Here is an 11,333-nt window from a genome sequence, read left to right as displayed (position 1 = left end):
TGGAGTCATAGAGCTGCTCCTGTCATTACACTGATGAGCCATCACGTACCCAATGCTTTTTTTGGGTATCATACCACCCAATGATAACAGGCCACTTCCTCGCGCCCCGGTCGGGCCAAACACAACTTTTGCTTTTCTAAAAATGGTCCCGGCAGGAGAGCACGGAGAGCACGTACGGCCGAGAGGCGACCGGAGACGAGCGCGAGCCGGCGGAAGACGGGGTCGTCAGGGAGGATTCACACACTGGGCCACAGGAGGAGGCAGGTGTAGTAAGGATGTGGCCAGAGGGCACCAGTATGCATTATACGACCAGACACTTTAAACTGGAAAATAACGGAAACACATACAAACCGACCCGACGACCAACAAGCAGCTTCATCAGAGCCCAGAGATGATTCGGCCCAAATCAGCACTACTGGCACAGATTCAATGACTGATCTTCAGTGCAGACTGGTTTCCCAGTCTTCACACAGACATGTTCTTCGCTCTCTGTCATCAGCTGAGGTGTTTTTCCTCATAGCTACAAACAGGAGGGAGGTGGATCAGACAAAAACCTGACTGGGCAGGTCAGAAACGCAGCCAGAAAGTGGAGGATGAGCCAAGCTGGACCACAAGGACCCTGAGGAGGAGGAGGAGGAGGAGGAGTGATGGCTGAACAAAGAGGAGAGGAGGAAGAGCAGGACATGAGGAACGTGAACACGACTATTTATACTGCAAAAGAGTTTATTTCAAGTGACTGAGTATGTACAGGAGAACAATCTGTACATAAATAGGCAATAGTTATAAATATCAGCAGCACGGCTGGTACAAAATTAAAAAAGAACATATAGTACAGTATCTACAAGTGCCACTTTGTACAGAGTCTCTCGTTGGATTGTCCGTAGAGTCCATTCACGCGTAACCAGAGCTGCATCACAGCAGCGTCCACAGGGACGTGTGGCATTTTATACCACAGGAGGCTGAAGGAGCGGAAAGGAGACGGGAGCGTCGAGCGCCGGCATCTTTTAAAAGTCTGGAGGCCTTTTAGTAGTCGTACGCACGCGCACACACACACACACACACACACACACACACACACACACACACACACACACACACACACACACACACAGCGGCTGAATCAAATACTCTGTGGGGTCATGGCACCGGGCAAATACACTCAAACACCATCCAGTGGTTCGCTTGTTCATGTCAGCTGTTGGTTACACATTTATTGTTACACACACTTTGGACACTATGGCTATATACAGCTCAGGATGTACAGTAAGTGCACTGGTCTAAGCGTCCAGTCCAGTTCCTGCAGGTTCATTGGTCAGAAATACAAATATTCCACCACCTTATGTAAGACAGCGTCGATCAGGTCCTCGCCCTGTAGGGGTCCGCCTTCGACTCACATGCACAAACACACAGACCCCGGCCACTACACAAACACGTAACTGACCCAGAGAAGCCAGAGCTGTGACAGCAGGTGAGTCATCAGCACATTTGGTCCCTGAAAGCTGAGCTGAAACATTCAGAGCAGGCGCAACGGACGATGTGCGGAGCATTCAGAGGATGAAAGGGCAGTTTCACATCACTACTCATTCCCCTATAGAAGACATTTTTACGTATCAAAACACTTTTGCCATATTCAAATCAACAATCATCATTTTCAGCATCCAGGCTCCTGCTGCAGATTCATCTGTGCAATGCTGCCCCCTTGTGTGCTTCGCTGGTACTGAAGGTGAGCCGTGTCAATTACATAACTCATACAAATACACCATGTTTACCTTTATACACACGCACGCACGCACGCACGCACACACACACGCGCGCACACGCACACACACACACACACACACACACACACACACACACACACACACACACACACACCTTCCAATTCATATGAGCAGTGATGTTTTTAACTTGGGGCCGTTTAAGAACACAGGAGTCTATCTGAGTTACACACTCTATGACACAATGATGGTAAATAAAGCTTGAATGAGATACTTTGGCATTAAAACATAACTTCTCCCAGAGTGGGTTTGTTGCTGTGTAACGAGCATCAACATAATGAGCATTATAAAAAGAACGAGCATATGCTCCAGTAAAGAAACAGTAGCATCACGCACATTGTTCACAGATGATCAGACAGAAACAACCCTATGTTTGTTAATGGATACTGTGGGGGGGGGGGGGGGTCTCACCAGTGTCATCGCACACTGTGCTAAAACAAGGCAGATTAAATTAAGTGCAATGCGCAGGTAGTTCAACTTAAGGAACGTGGGTCAATAAAGGAAACAAGGAGGGAGCAGCAGGATGTGACCTTCTCCAGGGAGAAGCATGACATTATCACCTCTGCAGGGATCCAGAAAGCGCTGCAGTCCCACAGGATTAGAGCCAGCACTGGACTCACACAGAACCGCTTGTCTGCAAATATGGCAGGGCAGCGTTCAGCAAACCTGAATGAGAGCGATCAGCTGAGCAGACCTCAGCGACACATGATCGAAGGGTGAGAGCACGGCGCTGGAACCAGGGGAACGCGGCTCAGAAGCTCTGTGCTGAACCAAGCTGACGTCCTCCTGGTCCCAGGCCACCGCTGTCTCTGCTCAATTCCCCAAACTGTTGGAACTTAATTAATGAGCCGAACCACACATAGCACGGATGCTGGTTTCCTCTCAGGCAAAGAGCGTTTCCCACATTTACAAAGTGCAAAATTCAAAGCTGCATCTTGGTCACGGTGGTCGTGATGATCCTGAAGGCGAGGCTGATATTTAATACTGATGACGAGGAGGATTTTGCTGATGAAGAGTTTGGATGTCGCTCTCTAAAAACCCCTCATGGCTCCTTTTGTCGACTTGCTGATCATCATTATTACAGGTCATCACCGCCGTGGACCTTACTGTATTTAAAAATAGTTTTTTCCTCCTGACTGCAACAGAACGCCTTCATGAGTCAGCAGCCACGAAGGCAGCGGATGTCCTACAGAAGGCTGTTGGCACAAAGAACCGATTCTGGGACGGACCCAAAACATGGCTTTCAAGTCCAGAAGCGACGATGGCACTGCCCTTCAACCTGAAGACGAGCGGCGCGCACTCAGCTCCTGCGGATTTTCAGTGCAACTGTGGCAGTAACAGAACGTCCAGCCCTGAAGGTCCGGAGAACCTCTGCCTCCTCTCCTCCTCCAGGAGCCCCTCGGAGTCTCTGACGGGCTCCGCTGACGTGTTCCCATTTCAGTCTGTCTAGAACTTGTTGAGGGCGTTTCTCTTTTCACAAAGTGGCCAAGACGCGTGAGAAGGATATGATGACGGAGAGGCTGGTCTGGCCCACACCGAACACCAGAGCCTCCAGTGGAGCCATGTCCTTCCCGGCTACACGGTAGACGCCGGCCACCGCCGCGCCTGAGGGGAGGACACAGCGTTAGTACAGGGGGCGAAAGGCTGGGATATCCTGTGTCCAGTGTTTGAGTCAAATCTGATGCACAGTGCTGCTTAAACACAGAAATACCCAGATGTTGCTCTACACACACCTGCACTCGAACCTGGACTTTAAAGCTGAGGGGTGTGTGTGCACAGTCAACAGCGCCACATTAATAATGAAGCACGCTTCTATTTCGGGGAGTGAGACTCCGTGTGTGATGGAGAGTGATTCACTGAGTGAGCCCTGAAGGGTGATTTAGGTCTATTTACACCCCGTGATCACTCTGCTGCAGAGCCGAGGGGAATGAACGGCTCCGTCTGCTTATTGACGACGCATTCAGACCAACAACAGTGAACAACACAAGGAGACAAACATCGGTGACTTTTATAGCGCCGTGCCCTGAGTTGGAACTCAAACATCAGTGTGACTGTTGCTCAGCAGACATGACTTTACTGACTGTGACATGTTTGTGCCATTGTGTAACAAAGCCTCACAGGAACAATACGTTCATTAGCGTGTCTGTCAGTGTGTTAAGCGCCCACTGACCCTTAAAGCGACCTATTACGATGAGCAGAGCGTGAGTGAAGGGACGACAGGCGCGTCCACGTGTGGAGCAGAACTCATCCTCTACAGTACAAATACAGTAACACAGGTAATGTCTTTAAATGTTTTGTAAAGAAGCCACTTCATCCATTCATACTGGAGTATAGGTTAATATCAAACATATTCTTTTTCATCCACTAATAAACTTATGTACTGACTCATTTTGATCAACGCTGCCTGAGTGAAAAAAAGGCAAACAAAGAACCTCGCAGTCTTTTGGCTCCTTCCTGACGAAACCCACACAAATAGATGAACTGGACTCACTGGTGATGACGCCTCCAGAGAGCGAGGCCAGGAAACCCACGCTGACCAGCACCAGGGTGATGACTCGGCCCCTCTTGTGGCGCTGCAGCATGACTAACATGAGCAGCCCCACCGCTCCGTGGACGATGAGCGAGGAGAAGAGGCACCACAGGAACACCCAGTACCACATCTCTGAGGGGGAAAAGGCGAAACAGCGTCAAATACAGCACAGCAGCAGCATCCAGTGCTGGAATGATGAGCAGGCATCAGCGGTGGACGTCCAGCCACAGCGCAGGCTGCAGGACTGAGGCTGCACACGCCTGCGATGAGGGAGGACTCTAATCTACAGCCGCCACCATCCACGTCGGGGCTCATCAAAGAGGCAGCCGGCCGTGTTAATGGAGCCGAGGAGAAGCGTGCGAGTGAGGGAGGTTTCAGACGCGCTGCTGGGAGCCAGACGTCGGGCCGTAAATGGAAAACCTTATCGGAAACAATAGCGTGCAATCGCCTTCTGTGAGAGCTTCAGGCCGTCAGCTGCAAAGCAGAGAAACTATTCAACATTTGTAAATTAGCAATCACGGGGAAATACTAAAGAGCAAACAATGATGTGATTAGACACTGAGCTCCTACAAAACAAGTGTTAACTCAGAGCAAACCCTCGCTGCCTCTCTCACGGCTCAGACCAGGAAATAATAAAAGGGCTTTAAAGTCCCTGGCATCGAAGCGCTGGCACCGGAGCCACACGGAGACGGGAGCTCAACCCACGTTTAACAATGAGCACAGTGAAGCGCTGGAATGCTGTGTTTGGTTTGGGCCGCTCGCTATAAACAGGAAGCGCCATCATTGTTGTGTGGCGTAAACGCCTGAGGGCCCGGTTCTGTTCTCAGAGCCTCGGCGCACGCATTCGGCCGCGTCGCTCTACTGTCACCGCGCCGACAGCGAGGCATCGATCCGGCAGAGAGACATGTGACAGCGCGGTCACACAGCAGCTCTTTGTCCTGAGTGACGGGACACAGTTACGCCTCCAACCAGCGCTGTGGAGCGGAGGGAGACGTCGGAGACGGGACCGGAGGCCGACGCAGGAACAGGGCACGGGTGGGAGGCAGAGGGAGACGGAGGGAGACAGTGGGAGGCAGTGGGAGACAGTGGGAGACAGAGGGAGGCAGTGGGAGACAGTGGGAGACAGTGGGAGACAGAGGGAGACAGTGGGAGACAGAGGGAGGCAGTGGGAGACAGTGGGAGACAGTGGGAGACGGAGGGAGACAGAGGGAGACAGTGGGAGACAGAGGGAGGCAGTGGGAGACAGAGGGAGACAGTGGGAGGCAGTGGGAGACAGTGGGAGGCAGTGGGAGACAGTGGGGGACAGAGGGAGGCAGTGGGAGACAGTGGGAGACAGTGGGAGACAGTGGGAGACAGAGGGAGGCAGTGGGAGACAGTGGGAGACAGAGGGAGACAGAGGGAGACAGTGGGAGACAGAGGGAGGCAGTGGGAGACAGTGGGAGACAGTGGGAGACGGAGGGAAGACAGAGGGAGAGTGGGAGACAGAGGGAGGAGTGGGGAAGAGGGGAGACAGAGGGAGGCAGTGGGAGACAGAGGGAGACAGTGGGAGGCAGTGGGAGACAGTGGGAGGCAGTGGGAGACAGTGGGGGACAGAGGGAGACAGTGGGAGACAGTGGGAGACAGAGGGAGGCAGTGGGAGACAGAGGGAGGCAGTGGGAGGCAGTGGGAGACAGTGGGAGACAGTGGGAGACGGAGGGAGACAGAGGGAGACAGTGGGAGACAGAGGGAGGCAGTGGGAGACAGAGGGAGGCAGTGGGAGACAGAGGGAGACAGTGGGAGGCAGTGGGAGACAGTGGGAGGCAGTGGGAGACAGTGGGGGACAGAGGGAGGCAGTGGGAGACAGTGGGAGACAGTGGGAGACAGTGGGAGACAGAGGGAGGCAGTGGGAGACAGTGGGAGACAGAGGGAGACAGAGGGAGACAGTGGGAGACAGAGGGAGGCAGTGGGAGACAGTGGGAGACAGTGGGAGACGGAGGGAGACAGAGGGAGACAGTGGGAGACAGAGGGAGGCAGTGGGAGACAGAGGGAGGCAGTGGGAGACAGAGGGAGACAGTGGGAGGCAGTGGGAGACAGTGGGAGGCAGTGGGAGACAGTGGGGGACAGAGGGAGGCAGTGGGAGACAGTGGGAGACAGTGGGAGACAGAGGGAGACAGTGGGAGGCAGAGGGAGACAGAGGGAGACAGTGGGAGACAGAGGGAGACAGAGGGAGACAGAGGGAGGCAGTGGGAGACAGCGGGAGACAGTGGGAGACAGAGGGAGGCAGTGGGAGACAGAGGGAGGCAGTGGGAGACAGTGGGAGACAGTGGGAGACGGAGGGAGACAGAGGGAGACAGTGGGAGACAGAGGGAGGCAGTGGGAGGAGACAGAGGAGGGACAGTGGGAGAAGAGGGAGACAGTGGGAGGCAGTGGGAGACAGTGGGAGGCAGGGGAGACAGTGGGGGACAGAGGGAGGCAGTGGGAGACAGTGGGAGACAGTGGGAGACAGTGGGAGACAGAGGGAGGCAGTGGGAGACAGTGGGAGACAGAGGGAGACAGTGGGAGACAGAGGGAGGCAGTGGGAGACAGTGGGAGACAGTGGGAGACGGAGGGAGACAGAGGGAGACAGTGGGAGACAGAGGGAGGCAGTGGGAGACAGAGGGAGGCAGTGGGAGACAGAGGGAGACAGTGGGAGGCAGTGGGAGACAGTGGGAGGCAGTGGGAGACAGTGGGGGACAGAGGGAGACAGTGGGAGACAGTGGGAGACGGAGGGAGACAGTGGGAGACAGTGGGAGACAGTGGGAGACAGAGGGAGACAGTGGGAGGCAGTGGGAGGCAGTGGGAGACGGAGGGAGACAGAGGGAGGCAGTGGGAGACAGAGGGAGGCAGTGGGAGACAGTGGGAGACAGAGGGAGACAGTGGGAGACAGTGGGAGACGGAGGGAGACAGTGGGAGACAGTGGGAGACAGAGGGAGACAGTGGGAGACAGTGGGAGACAGTGGGAGACGGAGGGAGACAGTGGGAGACAGTGGGAGACGGGGGGAGACAGTGGGAGACAGAGGGAGGCAGTGGGAGACAGTGGGAGACAGTGGGAGACAGTGGGAGACAGAGGGAGACAGTGGGAGACAGAGGGAGACAGAGGGAGACAGTGGGAGGCAGAGGGAGACAGTGGGAGGCAGTGGGAGACAGTGGGAGACAGTGGGAGACAGTGGGAGGCAGTGGGAGACGGAGGGAGACAGTGGGAGGCAGTGGGAGACAGTGGGAGACAGTGGGAGACAGTGGGAGACAGAGGGAGGCAGTGGGAGACAGCGGGAGACAGAGGGAGGCAGAGGGAGGCAGTGGGAGGCAGTGGGAGACAGAGGGAGACGCCTGATCTGCTTAACTCCGCTTCGTCTGTCACCACCTCTTTGACCTTCAGCCGTGATGGGAAGCGTTTGTGAGGCCAGGCATCGCTGAGGTTGATGCACAGCTTCAGAGACTCTGGGAAGTGACCGGACTGTTCAAACCAGCTTCAAGTTCCCATCTGTAAATCAATGCGTCCTTTGAAGCTTGTTGTGTCACAGCCTCTGACAACACTCACACATCCCGTCTGCCTGTTAAACGCCTCCCACCCTGTAGTTACAATCGCTCTTCATCACCGACCTCTTCATCAGCGCGGTCCAGCATCAATGAGCTGATACGTTTTCCTCTGAATGCATATGTTCTCACTGATTCGTGCTCTGACTTGTCGTTGGCCTTCGATAGATAACCAGTAACCGCTGTCTGCACGCTGTCCAGGCTGTTTGAACCCATTCATTCACGTGTCCAACAGGGACTTCTGTTTTCCTTCAGGATGAGTTACGAGCTTGGTGTAAAACACCCAAGCAAAAAGGTGATGATTTAAAAGGCTTCAGTGAAGACGCGTGGCTCGTTACCTGCTCTGGTCAGAAATGACTCCTGGCAGGTCTTTTTTTCCACTTAACAGATGCTGGAAGGTGAGTCAAACATCTGATTTTAAAGTACACGGGAGGAGCTCCCGTGGGTGATGATGTGCTGTGTCAGACGTTCAGGCAAAGACGCAAACACAGGCAGAGCACGGGATTAGCGTCGGCACCGCAGCTTTGAGCTCGACGGTCGGCGGCGGAGCGCGGAACAAGCAGCGCACCGTGTTATTGGCCTGTAAGAGGCCAGAGAGCTGATGGAGCACGCGGAACATGAAGAAGTCAAAGCGGCTGGAAGCAGATCAGGGTCCGGAGCAGGAACGATGGAAGCACGGCGGCGGTGGAAACGCTGCATGAAGGCGACTGCAGTGAGGCCTGGGCCGTAAATGAATAAGGCCGTGCATCTATTACAGCCCACATTCACTGGGTCTGTAACAGTTGCTGGGATAAAGATTGATGTGTCACTGGGTTAGTGCTAAATTTGTGCCTCGGTGCTGAGCAGGAAGAAAACAGTGAGCTTATCTTCTGCAAACAGCTGAGCCACAAGAAAAGAGTTTGGGCCGAAACAACCCACATGCAGATGTGAAGAGAACGGAAACGCCGTGTTTATCACTGAAAAGCAAATTGATTTAGTTACAAACACAACTGGGTGACGCACAATCTAATCAAACCAGCATCTATATCTAAATGTGCTGGAATTTAAAGGAGATATTTCAAATATTAGATTTCAAGTCATAGTTACTAAAATAATTTTCACAATTAGAATGATCTATACATTTGTAGACTGTATTAACCCTTATTTCCCATACGTACACACATATTCACACCTGCAGGCTTTGAGCTATTATGAGGCTTAGACAGACTTAACCTAAGCCTGTTTCCTCCACCACAGCCTGACCTTTTGCCCGCTCACATTTGCAGCTCATGAAGCAAACCTTTGTGTTCTTTTCACAGTTTGCAGAAATGAAACCGCAGCGAACACACAACTCAATAACAGGAAATACACTTGTTTAAGCCACTCCCCGGGGCCTCGTGGGTTAAAGGGGCTGATGCAGCCTAAAGGTTCACCTCGGCCTCTGGAGGGTACTGCTCCTGTATTTGTGAGCCCCCCCGCCGGCCTCGGGCCGTGTCTAATGTCTGGACAGGTCGTTTTTCACCTGGCTGGTGAACTTGAGGGCGGCTCGGGCGGCAGCTTCACGAACACTGTGCACAGCTTTCTATTCGCCGCCGCCGCCGCCGCTGCTGCACAACTGTCTCCATGCGCTGCAGCTTCCTGCTGACTCAGCAGGAAGCTCCCCTGCAGCGGCTCCCCTTTTAAAGTACGTTCTTGCTTGATATGTTCCACAACACAGGACGCCGGCAGCATCTTATAATGATGGCTTCGTGCCAGCTCTGCTGTAATTGCTCTACGGGGAGGAAGTGGAGAATTTCTATTATCTGTCGTATAAATTAGAAAATCATGCCGATGCTGTAAAGTTATGTTGGCCCTGTGAAGGTTCGTGAGGAAGTTCAGCCCGTCTGCAAAAGAAAAGGTAAAAAAAGTCCAGTGTTCCGCAATTCTCCTTAAGATTAATTTAGGTTTGACCTCAGACCGACTCATTTGCCGACCGTCACTTACAAGAAGAGGTGTTCATCACGCTCATCATAACGCTCCAGCCACACGTATTCTGCTTATTATGGCCCAACTATAGCTTTCAGAACGCCCCTGGATGAGGCAGAACCCCCCCCCTCCCAACCTGGCATCCCGCTCTGAGGACGCTGCCTCTAATTGCCCCTTAATTACTGCACTGCAAGACAAAAGGAGGAGAATGAGGGAGGGTGGGCGACAACACATCAATTACTACACAGCCAGTTCGCATTCACGCAGGATGAGGATTCATTACCCGCATGGGGGGATTATTTGCACATCATCTGACTGCGCGCGTGGCCCGACCGGCATCGGCGGCCAATCCGTCGCCAGGCTGGCGCGGTACCGACGGGGACCGCTCTGCCCGTCATGCTCACTGTGCGTGTGTAGAAATAGCACATGTGCACGTTTATTCTGCTCCAACAATGGATGCGTAAAATGTGCCAGCGAGCATCACGAGCGTGCGATGAAACAGCACGTATAACGGCGCCGTCCGTACCTGTGAAGTGCTGCAGCGTCGCGCCTTGCACCCAAAGGCTCAGCACTTGCTGCACGGAGAGATTAACGGAATAATCCCGGTTCGTGGTCATGTTTGCGCCGCCTCCGCCCGGGTTCGCACCCATCTTTATCGAGTAGCCGTTCCGGGCTTTAGACGAAGGCATGGAGGAGACCGGGGCGGCATGAGATGCGAGGCGGCTCTCCCCGGCGCCGCGCGCCTCTACCGGTGCCTCTGCTTGGGCTTGACGTCCGTCTCCGTTCCGTGAAGGGAAGGGCCGCTGGCTGGTCGGTTCATCCTCGCTGGCGTCGGTGTCGGCTGTGTGGAGGCCATGACGGGGATGGCACGGAGACTTACGGACGGCTAGTCGTACATCGGCTAGCCCCGCTACATAACCCTTAAAGGGCCAGCGTCTCCTCGGCGCAGGGCTGCGCTGTTAGCATCATTAGCTAACACCTTTAGCTCGGTGTGTATGAAGGCGGGACGATTAGTGCGCACAAAACCTCACAATAACATATACATGAAACAATTAAAGTTAATATCATATTTACACACATTTCTCTAGCTAAAAATAGATTTTCAGATTTATATAGATTTGTGGGTTTAATTTTAAAAGGCCCCAATGAGCCAAACAACGTGGTTGCTAAGCAACAAGCCAGAACTTTCCGCACTGGCCGCACGAGCGGTCCCGTCAGCATGGAACGAGAGCCAGCCAATCAGAAACGAGGAAATGCAGACCACCGTAGACGTCTCACAGCTGACGTCCCCCATGATTCATAACGTGCGTTTTACATATATATGTTTTTATATGTTAAAACTATATAATTATGTATCTGAACAATAATGTGATATGGAGCAAACTATATGTAAGACACTGGACCAGTGAGCTGTAATACATCAACCCAAGCAGTTGAGGGTACACATTGATGAAATGTGACTAGAGTTTGTATCTTTTATACAATTAAACTGATTCTTCATCCCTAAAGTGCTTCTGATCCTCTCTGTG

General features: G+C 53.3%; 1 protein-coding gene across 1 annotated transcript; it reads right to left on the bottom strand.

Moving 5' to 3' along the window:
- Positions 1-705: 705 nt before the first annotated feature.
- Positions 706-10,965, bottom strand: tmem170b (transmembrane protein 170B). Its single transcript, XM_029166589.3, has 3 exons — positions 10,331-10,965; positions 4,270-4,440; positions 706-3,383 (listed from the first exon to the last, which is right to left on the bottom strand). Exons 1-3 carry the CDS (start codon positions 10,491-10,493, stop codon positions 3,253-3,255), a joined length of 465 nt encoding a protein of 154 aa, XP_029022422.1. The 5' UTR covers positions 10,494-10,965; the 3' UTR covers positions 706-3,252.
- Between the last annotated feature and the right edge of the window lie 368 nt (positions 10,966-11,333).

The sequence above is a fragment of the Betta splendens genome, chromosome 11 (genome assembly GCF_900634795.4).
Source record: "Betta splendens chromosome 11, fBetSpl5.4, whole genome shotgun sequence".
Taxonomy (NCBI): domain Eukaryota; kingdom Metazoa; phylum Chordata; class Actinopteri; order Anabantiformes; family Osphronemidae; genus Betta; species Betta splendens.
Note: the sequence above shows the minus strand (reverse complement) of the source record. Positions and strands in the feature narration are given on the sequence as shown.